At 38.4% G+C, this 22,307-nt stretch overlaps 1 protein-coding gene across 3 annotated transcripts in view; it reads left to right on the forward strand.

Moving 5' to 3' along the window:
- KIAA1958 (KIAA1958 ortholog) overlaps positions 1-22,104 on the forward strand; it is a 178,186-nt gene extending 156,082 nt beyond the window's left edge. For 2 of the 3 annotated variants that reach the window (XM_019946452.3, XM_019946451.2), the window contains 2 exons: positions 1,317-1,489; positions 12,968-22,104. In XM_019946452.3, coding sequence (XP_019802011.1) covers positions 1,317-1,489; positions 12,968-13,774 — 980 coding nt within the window. In that variant the 3' untranslated portion in view covers positions 13,775-22,104. Of the gene's footprint in view, positions 1-1,316; positions 1,490-5,117; positions 7,435-12,967 lie in introns of those variants that run through there. The other variant, XM_073806413.1, reaches the window with a different exon arrangement.
- Positions 22,105-22,307: the final 203 nt, after the last annotated feature.

Below are 22,307 nucleotides of genomic sequence, written 5' to 3' on the forward strand. Positions count from 1 at the left end.
ATGTTTCTCCTTGGGTTTATCCTTTTATCCTGTATGGGACTCGCTGTGCTTCCTGGACTTGGGTGGCTATTTTCTTTCCCATGTTAGGGAAGTTTTCGACTATAATCTCTTCAAGTATTTTCTCGGGTCCTTTCTCTCTCTCTTCTCCTTCTGGGACCCCTATAATGCGAATATTGTTGCATTTAATGTTGTCCCAGAGGTCTCTTAGGCTGTATTCATTTATTTTCATTCTTTTTTCTTTATTCTGTTCTGCAGCAGTGAATTCCACCATTCTGTCTTCCAGGTCACTTATCCTTTCTTCTGCCTCAGTTATTCTGCTATTGACTCCTTCTAGTGTAGTTTTCATTTCAGTTATTGTATTGTTCATCTCTGTTTGTTTGTTCTTTAATCCTTCTAGGTCTTTGTTAAACATTTCTTGCATCTTCTCCATCTTTGCCTCCATTCTTTTTCCGAGGTCCTGGATCATCTTCAATATCATTATTCTGAATTCTTTTTCTGGAAGGTTGCCTATCTCCACTTCATTTAGTTGTTTTTCTGGGGTTTTATCTTGTTCCTTCATCTGGTACATAGCCCTCTGCCTTTTCATCTTGTCCATCTTTCTGTGAATGTGGTTTTTGATCCACAGGCTGCAGCGACAATTGCAATTTAAAATCTGTTTGCTCTTCTCTGAGACAATGTGAGCCTCTCTGGAGTATCCCACTCTTTCCCTGATATTCTACTTGACCTTCCATTCTGACTCTAAGCTAGCTGATGGGTTGTGGAGTCAGGGTTGAAATCTCTCTCTCTTTATCAATTTGTGAAAAGAAATAAAGAAATATGCTAATACCATTTAATTCAGCACTGTCCAGGATGACAAATAAGATATTTGAGACTATATGTTGCAGAGAAGTAACAGCTCTTCATGTGCTAAGGAAAAAAGAAAGGATGTATAACTTGTCTTCCTTTCTTTCTATCCTTTTGTCGTTGTTGTTAACATAAATGCTATTTTTTTACAGTGCAAATTTTAGATAGAACATTCTTTGTTTTTCTGCATTCATTTTTTCCCTTCTATTATTGTAATGCCTGCATTAGTATATCAGTTAATACATATGGCAAAATTGTTGGGATTAAATGCATGGTTACTATATCGATTTCATGCTATAAACATTGTTCCCTACTGTATTTATTCTAATTTATGTATACTTGATAGAAATTTCATTTTTTAACGTGTTATATCTCTTAGGAGTTTTCTCCTATTTAACATGATCCAAAGATACAATTCTGTGAAGGAGGGAATGGCAAATTATTTTAATGCCTTTTATTGTTTTTGTTTCTAGCCTATTCTACTAAGCTCAACAAATTTCCTGTATTTAATATGAATGATGACTTGAATGATCTGTGTACCAGTGCAGTAAGCCCAAATACGACCAAAGCAACACGGTATGCCCTGAATGTGTGGCGATATTGGTGTATGACCAATGGGCTCAAAGATCACACAGACATCACCAAGGTAAGAAACCCTTAAGTTTACTTCTCCTTTTGGTCAACTTCACTGAGCTTCCATGTGCCAGGCACTGTGCTAAGTATTGTGGGGAACACGGAACAGGTACTTTCTGCCTGAGGAAACTTTGAAAGACCATAAAATAGAAAGAAATATGTCCACAGTACAAAACAGAATTTAATACGTGTTCTCGGAATTTATAGATCAGAAATGCCAAAAATATTCAGATGGAGAAATTAATTTCAGTTTGTTGAGACTAGCAAAGGAATTGATATTTAAACTGTATTTTGAGGGAGAGGTAGGGTTTCAACAGAATTGAAGACAACGGTCTTCTAGGCTGAGTCACATAAGGAAGAGTAAAATTTAGAGGGATAGACCCACTTGCCTGCACCAGAGGTTTCATATATGGGAGTAGTGGACTATAAAACTGGATTTTGACAACCCTTAAATGGCAAGCTGAAATCTTGTGAACGTTGGGAAACCATTGAAGTTTTGTTTTGTTTTGTTTTTGTGTTTGTTTGTAAGGAGAGATTTTATTTGAAGGATTATTGGGGGGGCGGGCAGCAGAGAAGGGACCGTTATAATAAAAACACTCTGACCATAAGATCTGCAAATGTCTTAAGGGTTAGGTGAAAGGGAAACACTGAGTTTTTTTGAACAGGAAGGAACATAAGAAACATAATATTATAGAGCAATTAATTGGAGGTGATGAGGAAAAATGTATTTAGTATTCTTGGTCCTCAATTTCCCCAGTTGTAAAATGAACCCTTAGAATCTCTTCCAACTTGAAATGTTTGAGGGTTGTGAATAGAAGGGAAATTTCTTGGACTTGTAGAGTCAGAACAGAAAGATGTATTTTGATTTGGATATGTTGAGTTTAGATAATAGAGATGTCTACCAGATGGTTATGTCGAATAAGCATTTGGGAAGGTGGGACTTAAAACATGGGGGAAATGTTAAAGCTGGAAGTATAGATTCGAAGATATTGCAAATAGAAGTCATAACTGAAGCGCAAGGGCAGGTGACATCTCCAGGTTTGGGTGATGTGTTTAGGGCACCAACAAGAGATGAAATAGGAAATCCAGGTTTCTACTTCTGGCAGCATGGTGCCCTAGATACTGTGAGGGGCCTTTCTGCTGTAGTTGCAGAAAGAAAGGGAGCCATCCACAGGATCAAAACAGGAGCAGTGTGAACAGTAAGCACATATGAAAGGCAGGGCTCTTCCTCAGGGCTTATGTTGATAACATCATTAAGAAGGGAAGAGGCAGGGAGCTAAACTGAAGAATCCTTGATTGAGGAGCAGACCCTGAAAGTGTCTAAAGAAGTTCTTGGTCAGTACCCTGGCTCCTTGCAGAGTCATATGCTAATAATCTTTGAAGGGAAACATCCAAAATATAGGTGCTCAGATATTTCACAGATTAAGACCAACTAAATGTGTGGTCATTAAAAAAAAAAAAAATCACTATCCACTTAAGGAAATAAATCACCATGAATGAGAATGAATAGAAACAACAAAGAACAGATTTAGACACCAGGGACTTTAGATAGTAGATTATAGGTTAAGGATGTATGAAATGTTTGTTCAAAGAATGAAAAGAATTATAAAAATGAAAAAGCAACAACATACTAATCAAAATGATCCAGCAGATTAGAAAATGAATTGAAATTTCCACTTGTGGCCATAAGGGAATAGAAGGGTCCAGAATTGCTCTCCTGCTGTAACAACTAGAAAGCTGGGCATAATATATAATGAAATAACTCTTCCTACAGAACAGGCAGCACAGGACTTGATCCCTAAGATGGCTGCTTGACCACCTCTCAGGCTTTCTGCCTGGAGACAATTTTTAAACTGCATGAAAGGAAGGGGAACCCAAACTGAGCCTGGCAATCTTGCTGAGTTGAAGGGAGACAGAAATCGGAGCTCAGGGCGGCTGAGGACATGAGAACAACTAGAAAGAAGTTATAGCATACATTGAAAAGATAAGACAAATCCAGAATTTAATAATGTAAAATTCACAATTTCTAGCATACAATCAACAGTTACTATACATAGGAAGAAGTGGGAACATATAACCCATGCCCAGGAGAAAAATCAGTTAATTCTTTCACTTCCAACCAATTTGGAGGAGATTTACTCTCCTGCCAGAAACAACCAAAAAACAGACAAATGATATAACTAATGTTTTTCAAGGTATTATATAATACACAAAGAAGGGCAGTGATCTCTGAGAGATGGGAAACAAGGTGAGCCTTACATGTGCCCCAGCTTGCTTCCTTGAAACAGTCTACAGGGCTGTGGTGCAGGGAGGGAGCATGCAGGAAGAGCCCAGCAGATTTGCTGAGTTGAGGAAACGGAACTGAGCCCAGAGAGACCCAGGTGGCTAGAATTGTCATAACAGAATATTCGAAAGTAGAGAGCTACACAGAAAGAGAACGTGAAAGAACTGAAGCTATTCTGTCTCAAATATTCAGCTGAGTACTGATCAACATCTGCATGTGAGGAAACTACCTGAGGCTGGCCAAAAAAAAAAAAAAAAAAAGATGCCTGAAAGAATCAGAGGTAATAGTACCTGGAGCTCACACAGAACTGGAAACAGTACCTCTTCCCACCAGTCAGACTGGAAAAACCTCAGGATTCGTGGGGTAGAGACTTTAGAAAAGTCTTGCATCAAATGTGGAGAATAATTAGCCACAGACTGAGCTTTGCTCTAACCCTGCCCAACAAATCTTAAAAGCAAGACCCAGCTACAAGGAAAGGTGCTATATATCACTAACCATCAGGGAAATGCAAATCAAACCCGCAGGGAGCTATCACCTCACATCTGTTAGGATGACTGTTATCAAAAGACAAGAGTTAACTAGTGTTGGTAAGGATGTGGAGAAAAGGGAACTGTTGTGCACTACTGGAGCAAATGTAAAGTGGTGCAGCCACTATAGAAAAAGAGTATGGAGATTCCTCAAAAAACTAAAAATAGAACTATCATGCGATCCTTTATCTAAAGGAAACGAAAACACTAATTCAAAAGGATATGTACACCCCTGTGTTCATTGCAGCATTATTTACAATAGCCAAGACATAGAAGCAACCTAAGTACCCAGAGATGGATGAATGGATAAAGAATATGTGGTGTATAGATACAGTGGAATATTATTCGCCATAAAAAGGAAGAAAATCTTGCTGTTTGCAACAACATGGATGGACCTTGAGGGCATTATACTAAATGAAATAAGTCAGACAGAGAAAGACAATTACCATATGATCTCACTTATATGTGGAATCTAAAAACAAAGAACAAAAATCCTCCTAGCTACAAAGAACAGATTGGTGGTCACTAGAGGCTGGGAATGAGCAGTGTTGAAATGGGTGAAGGTGGTCAAAAGGCCTGGGGATGTAATGTGCAGCATGGTGAGTATAGTTAATAACATGGTACTGTATATTTGAAAGTTGCTAAGAGAGTAGATCTCAAAAGCTCTCGTTACAAGAAAAAAAATTTTTAACTATGTGTGGTGATGGGTGTTGACTAGATTTATTGTGGTAATCATTTTGCAATATATACAAATATCAAAATATTATGTTATACACCTGAAACTGATATAGTGTCATATGGTAATTATATCTCAATTTTTTTTTAATTAGGAAAAAGCAAGACCCAAAAGAGTCAAACAGTTTTCAAGTAACTTAACTACGTCCCAGAACAAACCTTAAGAATATTTATAGGAATATAAGAATATCCAGAACCCAAGAAATAAAATTCACAATCTCTGGCAACTAAACAAAAATTTCCAGACATGCAAAGGAGCAAGAAAATATCAATATATCACTTAAAGAATGAATCAATCAAAACCAACCCAGAACTGGCACAGATTTTAGAATTAGCAGACAAGGACATTAAACCATTATTATGACGAAAATAAACACGTGAAAAGATGCTCATTAGACCGCAGGGAAATGCAAGACAAAATCACATGAGATTCTACTTCACATTCAGTAGGAAGACTAGGATAAAAAAAAGAAAAACAGATAATAACAAGCGTTGATGAGGATGTGGAGAAATTGGAACCCTCATACATTTCTGGTGGGAATGCAAAATGATGCAACTGCTTTGGAAAGTCTGGAAGTTCCCCAAAAGTTAAACATAGGGTTACTCTCACCCAGCAATTCCATTCATAGGCATATACTCAAGAAAATTTAAGACATATATCTATACAAAAACCTGTACACAAATATTTGTTGTAGCATTATTCACCATAGCCAAAATGTACAAACAACCCAAATGTCCATCATTTGGATGAACAAAACGTGGCATATCCATACAATGGAATATTATTTGTCAATGAAAAGAAATGAAGTACTGATACATGCTTACAGCATGGCTGAACCTTGAAAGTGTTATACTAAGTAAAATAAGTCAGACACAAAAGAGCAAATATGTATGATTCCATTTATGTAGGGTACCTAGAATAGGCAAGTTCGTAAAGACAGAAAGTATAATAGAGGTTACCAGGGGCTGACGGGGGAAGAAATGTAGTTATGGTATACTGAGTACAGTTTCTGTTTGGAATGATGAAAAAGTTCTGGAAATGAGTAGTGATGATGGTTGCACAACATTGTGAATGTACTTAATGACAATGGATGGTACACTTATAAATGGTTAAGATGGTAAATTTTATATTATGTATATTTTACCACAATAAAAAAGCAAATAAATCTATTAAAATGTAACAATTTCACCTTTATTAATAATAATTTTAAAATTCATCTATTCTCATAGACCCTCATCACCATGTCTTCAGCCCCTAACCTTAACCTTTTCTAGGTCAGAGGATCTTGTCTTCCAGACTTTGTGAAGTCACTATGAAGACAGTTGTCCGTTACTGGGAAACTTTACATTTCCCTGCAGGAATCCATGAAAAGAGCCCCATTTCCCCATAACCTTCATGGCGTAGGTAACATATACATCTCAGGTGGTGAAAATGTCTCGATTGTCCAGTTGGGTGTGCCTTATCATCACTTCTAGTTTCACCTGTGTTGTTTGGAGGAATGATGGATGAGGAAGAAGATATATTTCAATCCTCTGTCTCACATGGGCCACTTAAATATTTTTAATGATTAAATTCTTAAGAAAGAGGCCAGTCTCTTAGAGCATTAGCCAGTATTTTTGTTAAAAGAAGGAATTGTGGCATCAGGGACCATAGTCTTAATCTCATTTTTTGGTCTCAGTGCAAGGTATTTTTAGTCTAAGTGTGTCTTTAAAGATAGATATAGCTAGCAGCAAACAAGCTAGGTTACAGCTGTTTATCATTATTTGGCAGCTGGTAAACCTCAAATTTAGTTATTTTTTCAAGGAGGAAAGCAAAGAGTCAAATCAGACTTCAAAATGTCATCTAAGTTAGCAGAGTGTACCCTGCCAGTCTCACACTCTCATCACTCTGTGATCTACTATGTGTGTTCCACATGGTATTTTTTTCTTCATAAGTGTGACCTAATCCTCACTGATACATCTCCCTCAACGTTGCTGTCTCATTGATCTACAGATTCCTTAGCCTCACTCAGAAAATACAGCATCTTGAAGTTCAATACCTGTCTTTCTCAATAAAGTGAAATTTAGTAACTGCAAAAATGAAGTCATTTTTGTTGTCAGCAATGGTTACTTCAAAATTCATTTTTTTTTCCTATTAGAGTACTTGTAGTTCACAAGCATTTTCTCCACTTTCTTCATCCCCTAGTCAAGATTATCACAAAGGGGAGTTTGAGGCATTCCCCAAAGTAATTCTTGGTTTTACTTGTCTAATCCTTTCAGTTGCCAAGGATTGCTACATAGTTCCAGAACTTTGGGATTTGCCAAGCAAGTCAGTCTTCTTATACTGCTCTTTCCCACCTGGAGTCATCTGCCCCATGACAACCTCTTACTTCTCTTTGGTCATTTTCACATCAAGAAAGCCCAGTTTGGGGACTTCCCTGGTGCTCCAGCGGTTAAGACTCTGCGCTCCCAATGCAGGGGGCCCAGCTTCGATCCCTGGTCAGGGAACTAGATCCCACGTGCATGCTGCAACTAAATATCCTGTGTGCTACAACTAAGACCTGGTGCAGCCAATTAAAAAAAAAAAAAAGCCCAATTTTTAATCCATGGTGAATTTGATGTTCAGAGTGGCTCATGAAGGAAAATACTTTCCTGCAATGTCTTCATAACAATTTAAGACCTCGAGGAATAATTATCAACCAAAACTCAGTCTGAGAAAACTAAGGAGGCAGGCAACATGGGCCAGAATGAACGGTTTCTTGTGTACAAAGAATATACATTTTGTGACTTGACATTTCTTCAGGAATTGCTTTTGCTGTGATTTTTCTTTGAAACTTGTGGTATAGTCAAGGGTTCTCCTTGATTCTTAGGGTTCTGCATCCTAAGTCAGCTTTGGTTCTCCTGACTCCGGGGTTAATTCATTGCTTTAACCCATGTTTATCAGTTCATTGGGTATCTATAATACATTTCAGGCCTTCTGGTAGGGTCTTCAGCATGAAGAACCAGTCATGTATGAGATGTCATTCTTGCATTCAGGAAGCTTTCAGTCCACTTTGAGAGACAGACATATAAATAGATAAAAGGCTGTGCAATATGGAGAGGGCCATAATAAAATTTAAGTTAAGTGCCTTGGGATCCCAGGTGAGAGAGTAACTTTGCTTAGGGAAGCTGGAGAAGCCTTTTATATAGGCAGCAGAATTTGAGCTAGATCTGAAACAAGGAATAGAGGTTTTCCAAATAGAGAAGGTTAGAAGAAAAAACATTCTAGGCAGAGGAAATAGCATATGCAAAGACTTGGAAGCATGAAAGAGCCCTGTGGTTCCTACGAATGTCACAAAGTTCAGTGAAGCTGGAAAACAGAGTATAAAGAGAACAAAAGATTAAGCTAGAGCAATAGGGTGTGTATCAGTTATCTGTGGCTGCATAACAAACCACCCCAAAACTTAGTGGCTTAACAGAACATTCATTTTATTTGCTCATGATGATACGGGGCTTTCTCAGCTAGAAGTGGTTCTTCTACTGGTCTCACTTGGGATACTCATGTGGGTACAGTCATCTGTATATTAGATGGGAAGCAGCTTGTCTCTGAGTCACACGTTCCTGAGGTCTAACTGGGCTTCCTTACATGGCAACATCGTGTACTACGACAATGGAGGCAAACCTGTAAGAACCTGTAAGATGAAAACAGAACCCCTTGAAGCCTAGGTTTGGAATTCACACATTGTTATTTCTACCACATTCTATTGGCCAAATTAATTCATGGCCAGCCTCGATTCCAAGGGTGGGAAAATAGATTCTACTTCCTGATGGGAGGAGCAGCAGAGTCACCTTGCAAAGGGGTGTAAGAACAGGGAGGGGAGAGATGGTTGTGGCTGTCTTTGCAAACAATCTACCATAGGGTGGAAGCAGATTGTAAAGGCCTGCGTACAAGGTAAACAGTTTGGAACTTATCTGAAGGGCAAAAGGAAGCTATCAGAGCTTAGTTGTTTTGTTTTGTTTTGTTTTTAAACACTAAGGTAGTACGATTTTCTGCTCAGCACCCCTTATTTAAGGAACCATTCTTCTCCTACAATCCTCATGGTTATTGCAGAAGCCATTATGTTAGTACAGTGGCCCACCTTTTGGTTGGTTGTTCGGGCCAGTCAGAATCCTTCCTTTAGACTTTTTTTCTACTGAAAGTGAGAGTTGGACTCTTGCCAGTACCTGAAGCTGTAAGATATAACCCTTGGGGAGTGCTAAGTGGCTACATAAAGAAAGCAGCTCTGTACAGAGAAGCAGAGGTGAGAGGTGGAGCCCTGATGGCCTTGAAATCCACTATTTCTGATATCCCTCTTTGCCAAGGCTTTTTCAAGTTTGGTCTCTCTCTTGCAACCACACAAGTCCCAGCTAATACAAAGAGAAGTTAACACCTGCAAGTAGGGAGTTGCAAGTGACAGCATAAAAATCTGAAACCAGATGAGTTTTGGGTGTCATGATTATTGGGAAGTTATGTTAACTGGTTTTTACTGGTATGTAAGAAAACTATTGCTTTTTATATTTTGTATGCAGCTACCCTATTTATTCTTTCTGATGGCTTTTCGACTGAATCTCTTGGAGTTTCCTAGACCAACAATTAGATTATCAGAAAACAATTATGTTTTGTCTTTTTCCTTTCCTATATGCATATATACATACATACATGTGTGTGTGTGTGTGTGTGTGTGTGTGTGTGTGTGTGTGTAATTTCTTTTTCTTGTCTTACTTGGTTGGCCAGACTCTTCAGAGCATTGTTGTATAATAGCAATGATATTCATCATTCTCATCCTATTCCTGACTTCATAAAAAAGATTCTAATGTTTTCATCTTGGTGTAATTTTTTTTAACATCTTTATTGGAGTATAATTGCTTTACAATGGTGTGTTAGTTTCTGCTTTATAACAAAGTGAATCAGCTATACATATACGTATATCCCCATATCTCCTCCCGCTTGTGTTTCCCTCCCACCCTCCCTATCCCACCCCTCTAGGTGGACACAAAGCACCGAGGTGATCTCCCTGTGCTATGCGGCTGCTTCCCACTAGCTATCTATTTTATATTTGGTAGTAGTGTATATATGTCCATGCCACTCTCTCACTTTGTCCCAGCTTACACTTCCCCCTCCCCATGTCCTCAAGTCCATTCTCTACATCTGCATCTTTATTCCCGTCCTGACCCTAGGTTCTTCAGAACCATTTTTTTTTAGATTCCATATATATGTGTTAGCATATGGTATTTGTTTTTCTCTTTCTGACTTACTTCACTGTGTATGACAGACTCTAGGTCCATCCGCCTCACTATAAATAACTCAGTTTCGTTCCTTTTTATGGCTGAGTAATATTCCATTGTATATATGTGCCACATCTTCTTTATCCATTCATCTGGCCATGGACACTTAGGTTGCTTCCATGTCCTGGCTATTGTAAATAGAGCTGCAGTGAACACTGTGGTACATGACTCTTTTTGAATTATGGTTTTCTCAGGGTATATGCCCAGTAGTGGGATTGCTGGGTCATATAGTAGTTCTATATTTAGTTCTTTAAGGAACCTCCATACTGTTCTCCATAGTGGCTGTATCAATTTACATTCCCACCAACAGTACAAGAGGGTTCCCTTTTCTCCACACCCTCTCCAGCATTTATTGTTTGTAGATTTTTTGATGATGGTCATTCTGACTGGTGTGAGGTGATACCTCATTGTAGTTTTGATTCATCTTGAGTGTAATTTTTATAGTTCATGTCTGTTAAATACTCTTCGTTATAGTAAGAGGATATTTTTTCTTCCAATCTAAATTTAATTTGCATTTTGAAAATTTGAAGTGGATAGCATATTCTTTCAAATAATTTTTCAGTAATTTTCAGCTTCATATTTTTTCTCCTTAATATATAAATGAGTCAAGTATATTGAAGTATTTATTACTATTGAATCATCCTTATACTCTGATAATCCCTACTGGTCTCGATGTAGATTGCTTTCCTGCAGTCCTGAATTTGATAATATAGGCAGCCCTCATTTTGCTGGTACCATGTTAACTGCTACTTGTGCATATCAGAGCCATGCCCTTGCTCGCATGGTTCTAACGTGTGTACATTTTGTTTTATATTGGTGCTGGGCAAAGTGGAAATCACTAGTACTTTACTTAGGGCAGTTTACATTTATATTCATATACTTTGTTGGGGTTTTTTTATCATCTTTATTGGAGTATAATTGCTTTACAATGGTGTGTTAGTTTCTGCTTTATAACAAAGTGAATCAGTTATACATATACATATGTTCCCATATCTCCTCCCTCTTGCGTCTTTGGTATAATATCTACTATATTTGGATTAGAAAAAAAATGAAGAACGCTTATTTTTCCTGTGCTCCAAAACTGTTTACATACAAAAGAAAAGCTGAATCAACTCCATAACGCCATCTCTTTATGAGTGACATACATCTTTGACAGTCATTTCATTCTCTTCTTTTGTTTGGGGCTCTTCAGATCTCTTACCTCTTATTGAACCAACTTTGGTAATTTATATTTTGCTAGAAAATTGTTCAGGTTATTTATATTTTCAAATTAATATGCATAAAGTTTATGATATTCTTTCATTTTCTGTAGTTATGGTCTTTCTCATGCCTAATATTGTTTATATTATATTTCCTTTCCTCTTCTTTCTCTCTCTTTCTTTCTATCTTATTTGCTAGAAGTTTGTCAACTTTATACGTCTTTTCAAAGATTACATGTTTTCATTTTTTATCTATACCAATTTATATCTTTTCCAGTTCATTAATTTGTTTTATTTTTATTGATTCACTGTATTTTTGAATTTGATTTACTTTTTCTAGTCTTTTGTGTTGAATAGTGTTCGCTTATTTTTAATAAAGTTTCTAACAAAGGAGTTTAAGACTGTGGTGTTATTGGAGTATATTTGGCAACACCTCATACATTTTGATATGTAATGTTTTCAGTTTGCCTCATTTTTAATCTATAATTCAGTTTTTATTTTCCTCTTTGACCCAAGGGCTATTAGAAGAATGAGTGTTACCTGTACAGTTTCTACTTTTAAAACATCTCTTATTGAGACTATCTTTTGTCCTAGAATGTGTATTCAACCTAAACTGACTATGAGCAAGGTCTGGTTTTATCTTTATGGCTCCCTCTTGAAAGTAAAGCTTTCTTACCCACCAACCTTCCTCCTCCTGCCATGCCTAAATAAGGAGCACTCTCTAATTGTCAGTATAATCATTAAGTCTTTCATATCTTTTGAACAAATATTGACATTGAAGCCCTATCGATCGTTAAGTCAGAAATATTTCCAGACTTATTCAGATAAATTCAAGTGAAGAATCAAGGGGCATTAACTTGCTGTGCAAAATGGACATGTGAGTCATCTTTCCCTTCAGCACCAAGTACATGCAGAGATCAGGGAAAGTAATGTCGGAATGATTCAGAGTTCGATAAGTTTAGTTCAGGAGTTCTTCAAAGAGGATGGCTGAATTTTATTGAAGGGGAGGGAAGGAAATGATATCCTAGAAAAGAGAGGAAAGGGCTTTCCAGAGAGGAACAGTGAAAGTTACAAGGCCAATAATAAAAATAAAAATAATTACATATATATATATATATATATATATATATGTTGTGTGTATGTGTGTTCATTACTATTTACAAACCCTTTCACGTCCACTACTTTATTTAAGCATTACAATAATTCTTTGAGAAGGTATGATTATTATCTCCCATCCTGTTTGCTTAGAACACTGAGGTTTAAAGGGACTAAGTGGAGCCCAGTGTGGAACCTAGATCTTCCAGCGTGAAATTCACTGTTTTTTCCACTATATCATGCTAAGAAGGCAGCCCTCTAGAGGGCTCTGCAAAATACAGCCCCTGGTGAGGATCAGGAGAAGGAAGGAGGGGTCTGGCTACTTGGGTGTCCGCAAATTTGTAACCTCAGTGTTTGTCTCATTTGAGATCCCTGCAGTGAAGCTGAACGAGCTGCTCGAGAACTTTTATGTCACCGTTAAGAAGAGCGACGGCTCAGACTTCCTGGCCACGTCGCTGCACGCCATCCGCCGAGGCCTGGACCGCATCCTGAAGAATGCGGGCGTGGGCTTCTCCATCACCAGCAGCACCTTCAGCTCCTCCACCAAGAAGCTCAAGGAGAAGCTGTGGGTGCTGAGTAAGGCAGGGATGTCAGGTGCCCGTTCTCGCAACATCGTCTACTTCTCCCTCTCTGATGAGGAGGAGATGTGGCAGGCAGGGTGTCTGGGGGATGACAGCCCCATCACCCTTCTGTCCACCGTGGTCAAGTACAACAGCCAATACCTGAATATGCGGACGCTGCAGGAGCATGCTGATCTGATGTATGGTGACATCGAGCTGCTCAAAGACCCACAGAACCAGCCCTATTTCGCCCGGACAGACAGTGTCAAGCGGGAGAGTCGGAGTGGTTCCACTCGAGTGTGCCACGGGAAGATCTACCATGAGCATTCCAGGGGACACAAACAGTGCCCTTACTGCCTCCTCTACAAGTACATGTACATCCACCGACCACCCACCCAGATGGAGGCCAAGTCCCCTTTCTACCTTACCGCCAGGAAGGAGGCCACAGACATGGGCAGCGTGTGGTACGAGGAACAGAGGATGGGACTGAGGTCTCTTCGGGGAATTGTCCCGAACTTAGCCAAGAAGGTCAAGCTGGAAAACTGTGAGAACTTCACCTTCGTCTCATTTACTCAGGTCTCCAGGAGGCTTGGCTCCCACAGCTGCTGCCAGTGAGTCTCCCCTGGGTCCCGGCCACCACCCAACACACCTGGCAGGGGGGCGCTCCCCCCGCAGCCAAGGCCAGAGTTCTGAGGTGGCAGGGATGACCGTGATTTCATGGTCAGGCTGGTCCCTGTCAGTGGGACTTCCTATTTCTTTGACTTTGCATTTGTTTTTTTAACTGAAAGTAGATGAATCTTTAGGATGTTTTATCCAGATGTGTGTCACCTTTGTTAAATTATAGAGTCTAACGCACTGTATAAATTACTACATACACAAGAGTGAGGAAGTTCATTTTATCTAGTGCCTTTTTAGCACAGATTTTCTCAAAAAAAATAAAAGGGAGTGGGGAAGAAAACCGTTTAAGTAGTCATTAAAAAAAAATCCCAGTAGCCTAGTAGCTTTAGAATGTTATACACACTTTGTGGAATTACACTCACAGTGAGGAGCTAGGAAGGGAGAGGCAGACGTGTTAACTATTTCCAGGAGAAAAATGGCACCTGGCACTCCTCCTTATGTTTTGTTGATGGATAACTGGGTCCTGCAGAGCAAGCAGCCTTGGTTGATGGAAGGTCGTGGAGCTACGCTCAGTCACGCTGATAGGAAAGTGGGGACTGCTCTCAGCCCTGGGAGGACTTGACCTCTGCATCAGTGGAGACAGTTTTATGAGAAAAGATTAATGCACCAAACGGTGCTTGTGAGAACAAGGTTTCCGATGAACTAGATGGTTTGTACAATGAGGGAATTTCTAGTAGTAGAGAAAGTGTCTTGGAAAAGCGGTCTGCGATCAAAACGTGAAAAACCTCCTGAAGCAGAAGTGCCTACGTTTTCTTTCTCAGCGTCATGTGAAAGCTATTTTCGTTTGAACATTTTTTAGAGTTTGTTTTTTTTCATCTGTTCCTTGTGTCATACAGTTGTTCCAGCATATAGCACTGGACTGTAAAACAACTGAAAGTAATTTTCAGGCGTAACCAGGAAAATCCAACAGAACAAGCTGCAAAGAAAACAAATTCCAAAACATGTTTATTAAAGAGTTTTGAAATATTTTTGTCAAAGTATGACTCTTTCAGCCACAAGAGATCTCATCATTTTAGGTTGGCACCAATGCTTGGGACACGAGGATGTAGGCAACCTACCAGGTAAGCAAACCCAGCAACAAGCACAGAGTTGAAAAATCAGACCATGATGATAGGTTATCAGTGTAGTTTGAAATCATTTCACTCAGGTGAGATTAAATCTGACCACTTGTCATTCAAACATTAACAGAATGTTATAATAACTGCTCTGAATAAGTGAAAAAGGAGCCCAAAGAGGACTAATTAATAATAATAATAATTTCTAGGGAATCTTTATTTTGTATTTGAGGAAAGACTGCTACAACTTCATACCATTTTGTTCCTGTGTATGTTTTCCAGTCCACAGTTGAAAGTCTAGTATACATTCATTTTGTAGGAGTCCTAAAATCAGCCCTATTTCTTTTTCAAAACATTATTTTAGTATTTAATTGTTTTAAAAAATCATTCACTGGTCATTGAAATATATCATACTTCCTTTACCAGAGAAGACTCAACCAATGCTGCCTTAAGGTTTAATGTTGTTCCCTTTTTAGTTCCTGCACATTTATTTCGTTTACTAGTTGATCTTTCCTGAATATAGATTAACTTTGGTATGTCTCCATCTGTATATAAATAACAGGTAATCTTTAATAAGCAGTGTTATGACTTGATATTGCACACTGTTCTGTTGTAGTTTCCTATAGGGATTTTAAGGTTTTGATTAAAAGAGACACAAAACACGAGGTACAGTTTCCTTTAGTGGGTGAACACCCAAAGGAAATTTTGTTTGAGGAAAGCACATGGTGGTTTTTCTTGTCAGTACTGCACTTAAACAGAAATATAACCTATGTGAACTACTGGGCAGGGCCTGCAGCTTAATTAATAAAACCTCCATTTTTATTTTAAATCGATTCAAGAAGAAATTGCCATTAGATATCACTGGGATCTTTTCAGATTTTAACATTTCCAAAAGTAGCAATAACTGATCCAGAGGCTGTAATCTTTCTGTTGATAGTGGCTTTTTATCAGCTGAGTAACAATCTCTGCCTCAGGTTTGTCGCTTATCACCTATTTGATGGGCTTTCAACCCTCAGAGTTCTGAAGTGAATGATTATAATCAAAGTCAGGAGGTAGAATCTCCAGTGGTACCTGATGGAAGGAAAGAATCGTATCTCAGCATCCTAAATGCCATTCATCGCATGCCTCCTGTGCCACCCACTGTATAGGTACTTTGTCTATTATATATTTGTGTGTATGTGTGTATGTGCACACACACTTTAAGTTTATATGTGATAACACCTAGTAAACCTGCTAATATGGTGAAGCACCTATCCATCTATATGGTGTGTCCATGCTCAGAGGATCTGAAGCGGGGGGCAGAGTAGCTAGTTCTTGTTGGGCTTCAGAGCTAAGGCAGTTGTTCTGTCTTTTCGGCCAGCTGTAAACCATACCGTCTGGGGACTGCAGGGTTTTCTACTCTTGGCCTAAGCCAGGAGAAAGGAGATTCCCAAGAGAAGAAAGAGGGAGGTTAAGAGTTTTTTCTCTACTTACCTTTAGTGTTTTTTGTATTCAAAAGTGGGAATGAATACCGGGAACTCGCACATTCACCGAGGCTCAAGTGGCCGTGGCTCTGCCTCAGGAATGGTGGTGCTGTAGGTGTTATGGGACGACCCAGGGAGTCCTTTGGGTGAGCTCTTGCCCCCAGCACCTTCTGCACCTGCTCTAAAGGAAGCCCCGCTCGCCTGGTACCTCCTCCCCAGAATTTAGCCAGTCTCCCCTTGGAAGTTTATTCCAGCAGAGATGATGGGGGCATCAGCCTGAAGGGTATGAGTCAATGAAGTATAAAGGCTTTAGCACAGCACCGGGCACATAGTATTATTTATGCAATAAATCTTAGTTATTTTAGTTACAACCTTTGGTAAGAGTAATAATATTATCCACCTAATCTGCACTATACCACTTATTCCTTCCATTATGGAGATTCTCTCTCCTTTAAACTGTTAAACTTGAAGAGGAAAGCAAACCTGATAATGTGGTCACATTTATACCCATAAATTCTACCTCCAGCACCTCCAAGCCCTGATACCTCAGATATAAGCAAAAACAATTAAAGTATAGAGAAGCCCTGAGAGGCGTTAGGAGAAAGTTTTCCCATGGTTTAGTGTGTTTGCAAAGGGAAGTATTATGGGAAAACCTAACCAAAGTTGTGAAACAAATGGTCTCCTCGGTCATGTGGCATTTCCCAGCTTTCCTTGGATTATATGCTGTATTAATCTGCCCTGACTGATAAATGTTTATAGAAGTGTGAAACTCTGTTACTTTGATTTTTATTTTAATTCAACCTCATTAAAAGCACCGCGCTATACCCACCCTATCAGCATGTTCATAGACAGCTGTGGAGAAGATCTAGACAAAATAATCCTCCTGTAGAAGCGGAAGCCTCTGGCTATAGAAGGAAGATTACCAGGCTGGCAGCGCCTTCTCTACTCACTTGGTAAATGCTGGTCTCACTTTCCTCAGCTGTGAAAGGAGATCATCGGAAGAGATCATCTCCAAAGTGAATAATGTTACATTTCTGCAGTTCCTCAAGGCCATGTAGTTAGGAAGTGGCAAAACTAGGAGGCAAAATTCCTAATTCCTCAAGATCATATACTGAATCTCCTAAGTGAGTGCTTCTCGCTATATTGGAACGCTTGCTTTAGGAATAACAATTTTCTTGAAATTTTAAGTTTGACAGCTCTTTAAATTATTTTGCTATCTCTACAGGCAGCAGAATGTTATTTTTCTCAGGTTAGGCTAACACTAACCACATTGTTACCACTTAAATAAACAAATATTTATGTTTAAATATTACTCTTATCAAACAAGCATCACTTTGTTGCTTTTGTTGAAATCTGGATTGCTAACAGTGGGTTCTTGAGCTAGTAACCAGTTAACTTTAGGCAGCAAGAAATGCAAACGATGAAGATCTCAAAGAAGAGTTACCTCATTTTCCCTCGGGCGCTCCAATTTAGCCTAAGTTAAGACCCATACATATTGAGAAACTGTTAACAAACAGCCCTGAACCGAAGAATGCATCAAAAGTTTCAAATTCACGTATATCTTTAAATGCTTTTACTTTTGGGGTGAATTTTTAATGCTCTGTTTTAAGAGAAAAACATTCAGTTGTTTAGGCAAAGTTCTTAAGTAAAAATCTTAGTTGTGTTTTTCCATATAAATTATCACCTAAGCAAAAACAGGAGTGAAGGGAGAGATTGGTGATGACCTAAGGCTGAACTCCCTTTCTGAGAGAAGAGGAGGCTGTGGGGAATGAAAAACTAGCTTATCTCTGGAAGTTCCTATGTGTTCTGTATCCATGTATCCTGACATCATAGGATTTCCCAAAACTCCTTTGAGGGAGGCTGCCCATCCTTCTGGCAAAGTTTGCCTATTTTGATGATGATTTTGAGTACTTCTAGTTCTTTATAGCCCAAGAAATCCAGAGAGGTTCCCTATGTTTTAATTGTTGATGAGAATCAGATTTTTATGCTCAATTAAAGTGCTTTATTGTTGATCTAATGCAGTTCATATGGAAATTAATAATTTCAGGAAATACTTGTTAAGACCAAAAAGAAAACTCACTGGATTATATGTAGATGCATATTGCTTCCATTACTATTAAAAGCAATTAGATAGATCCCTCTCCCCCACTGAGAATGGGCTCCTAAATATTTTATGGTCAGAGTAACTGATTTAATTGATTTACATTTAACTGTAGTTATTTTTACTGATTTGTTCAAATAAGTTTCTGGAAGATTCAGATTTGACTAACACTAACTGTGGTAAGTGCTTTCGCACAGCTTCCTCGTATTCTCATTTAATTCTCACAACAGCTCTGCAGGGTAGGTCTAATTATTCCCATTTTACTTACTGAGAAACCAAGGCTCAGAGAAGTTAAGTAAATTTCCCAAAGTCTCACAGAGCTAAGAAGTTGGAGAACTTAAGTTTGAACCCAGGTCTTCTAACTCCAAATACAGTGCTCAATGCATTAAACTAAACTGCCTTCTTCAGGCCCAAAGAGGTCCATTTATCACAGAGCTTTTAAAAAATTAAACAGTTTCTATTTGTTTGGGAAATATTTCATTTCTCAAACCATACTGTGTCATACCTTATATGTACTCTCTTACTAATTCAATATATTGGTATAATTCAATAGTTCCTGGAAAGCCTGGTGGTTTTCTATGAATAAGTATAACATTTTCTGCCTACTGAGAACCTTCTGTGTTTATCCAATAAATAACTCATATTATCTATTGTCTACCTTAAAGGGCAGATGTTCATGCCAGTTTATTCTAATAAAAGTCAAGTCGTTTACAAACTGCACCTGTTTTGAATGGGTATCATTGCTTAAAATGTAAAGGACTTCCTAGCCTACATCACAATTACATGCTCAGGGTTTTTGCTTTCACTTTTTAATTTTGATGTCAGAGGATTTTTATAATCTTTAGGCTAAAGCAACCTCATAGCAAAATATACTTATTTAGTCATTTGTTTTCTATTCTTTCCTTTATCAGGGCATGGGGATTTTTTTGTTTTGAGGCTTAAAAAATAAAAGGTTCTAGGTAACTCTGAGACAGCCTAATCAAAATCCCCCATTTTACCAATAAGAAAATCGAAGCCCAGAGATATTAAAGGGCCCATCCAAGGTCAGCAAGACAATAAGTAGTAGATTCAGGACTAGAAAATTAATCCAGAGTCTTTCCTCCATACCATAGCTGGAAGATTTGGATTTTAAAAAATTAATTAATGGAGCTGTCTGGCAGAAGGCCCCATTGACTTCCTGCCTTCCAAGAAAAACACTCATATAGACCCAGAAGAAGGCCACCTCTCAATTCTAGAATCTAGAAGGAATCAATACAATTTACAAGGCATTTGGAAGTAAAGTGAGACAAAACCTTTCAGGTTGTAGCTCACTGTTTTCTTTCGCTTTGCTTCATGAAACAGGTTCTGTGAAATAGAAAATCTGAAAGATATTTAATACTTGTTCTCATTAACCATGTCAGTCTCCTTACTCAGAGCTCTGGTGCCAGAAAAATAACTGGCTTATCCTTTCTCTTAACCAGATGCCACACTATAAAGTGAAAAGCTTCTCTATCCCACCCTCTCTCCCATCTCCCCACCCACCTCCTCTTCATTCAGTCCAGCTCCAAGTTCTAGGGCTAAAATGTGAGCAGCAAGCAGAGAGGATCTGTTGGAGGCATAGTGCATTCTGAGAAAAACGCCCTTTATGTGAGGACAAAAACAATAAATAAGCAAGTAGCAGAAAATGCAAATATTGTGATTTTTCATGTATGGTGTTGGATCAGAGATCCAGAAAACCAGACAATAGAAAGGAAAAGGATGCCACTTCAATAGAAAAGTGTTAAACTAGAAACTGGACATGGAAATATGTACATCTTCTTACCCTCAACCTGTGCATCCAAAAAAGGGATTTGACAAACACTCAAGTGGACAGATAGCAAAATGAAAGGCAAATACTGGGTTTGAGGAGAAAGGACCATTTAAGGATGAGTATAGAGAAAACAAATGCGGCATTAAAAAAAAAAAAATGTGACTGAATGAAGGAAAATGAACAACTTCCAGAACAGTTGAAAGTAGTCTACTGCAAGAAACAAGAAAATTTTAGGATTCTCTTTGTCATAATTGAAGGAACAGAAGAATTGCTTCTATGCAGCAATAGTATGTTATCTTAAAATGGGAATGGATTAAGAGAAAAAGGCACCGGAATAAAATGAAAAAGAAGATAAACTAGAAAGAAGGATTTCAAGGAAGCTAAAAACACAATAGCAGATTAAAATCCACATTGGAAGTAGAAAAGAATAATACAGATGCTTATAAAAAACTCAGTGTGGGACTTCCCTGGTGGTCCAGTGGTTAAGACGCCGCGCTTCCACTTCAGGGGGCACGGGTTCGATCCCTGGTCAGGGAAGTAATCCCGCATGCTGCGGGATGTGGCCAAAAATATATATATATATATCAGTGTGAAGAACAAACGAGATTTTCTTCCTATCATTCTTTCAAAAGAAACAGGAGATGAAAATAGGGGAAAGATAATGGATTTGGAAGACAGAACATTAGCTAACATTACTGATATTTGCTTTCCTGATGGAAGGAGTATATTAAGAAAAATATCATTAGACTATAAAAATGAAATCTTTCCTGAACAAAACAAAAACCTGTGTATTTAGATTGAAAGGTCTCACTGCATTCCAGGCCAAAAAAAAAACAAGTGAAAGAGACTTGTACCTAATCACCTCCTGGCAAAATTTTAAACTACCAAGGATAAAGAATGAAAAATCCTGTAGGCATTCAGTCAGACAGAAATAAGTTGCCTATCAGAAAACAAAAGAACATTCTGGCTCCAGACTTCTACTCTATAGCACCAAGTGCCAGGCGACGATAGGGAATTCTGAGGGGAAAAGTTGTGACTTTGGTATTTGATACACATTTTATGTGCAAAGATATGGAAAATATTTTTAGTTGTGACAAGCATTGAAGTAAACCATCTATGTACTATTCTTAAAAAGATAAATTATACTGCAACCTACAAAGCTTGGTTAAATTTTGTTGTTGTTGAATATCATAATTTCAAGGGACTGTGGGGTGTCAGATCATTACCCACTGGAAGAAAGATGTATGCTTTTAAATAGGTAATATGGCGAGAAGACAAAAATCTCCCCAAATGCCCAAAGTCCTCACGTAAAATGGGCTGAACTAATACAAGAAAATGGACCTAAAAACAATTGCCACCTCACAGCATTGTGTTTATTTTTATTACTGAAGTGATGCATGATCATTATAGTAAAAATAGAAAATTCAGATACTTTTTTCTACAAATAAAATTTAAATTGCTGTTTTCCCCACTACCATTTAAAACACTATCCTGAAAGAGTCCCTTGCTTCCAAGTGAGAAAAAGCAAGGGGTCCCCACGTTCGTCCTGGTGTCTGATAGCCTAGACCAGAGCTTGTGGAGGCCATCCTGTGTGCTTCTCCACTCTTCCCAAACTCGGAACTAACAACAGGTGCAAAATTAGAAAATTACAGAAGATAAAATCTGTGTTTTAACAAGAGATCAGGAGAAATGAAACTTGTTTTAGTACAAATGCCAGAAAAGTTCAGTTTCAACAGCAGGAAGCTGGCTGGGGGCAGTGAGGTGCTTTCCTTAGCTATACTTGAAGTTTTATGGAACTGTGTTTAAATTCAGATAGTAAGGGAATAAAAGCAGTAAAAACAAACAAAAACACAAAAAAACCCACTAAATTACTTCCTTCCAGGGTCTACAGTTATCAGTGTTAGAACTAAAGCTGGGTTGCTTTCTTTTGGTTTTCATTTGCTTGCACTGAACAGACTTGAAAACACACAGGAACACTGAGTGTCATTGGCCTTGCTCAGTTCCTTCCTGGTCATATAAAGGTTTTGTCTGTGCCCCAAGTGGTCATGACAATTTAAACTGG

The sequence above is a fragment of the Tursiops truncatus genome, chromosome 6 (genome assembly GCF_011762595.2).
Source record: "Tursiops truncatus isolate mTurTru1 chromosome 6, mTurTru1.mat.Y, whole genome shotgun sequence".
In the NCBI taxonomy this organism is placed as follows: domain Eukaryota; kingdom Metazoa; phylum Chordata; class Mammalia; order Artiodactyla; family Delphinidae; genus Tursiops; species Tursiops truncatus.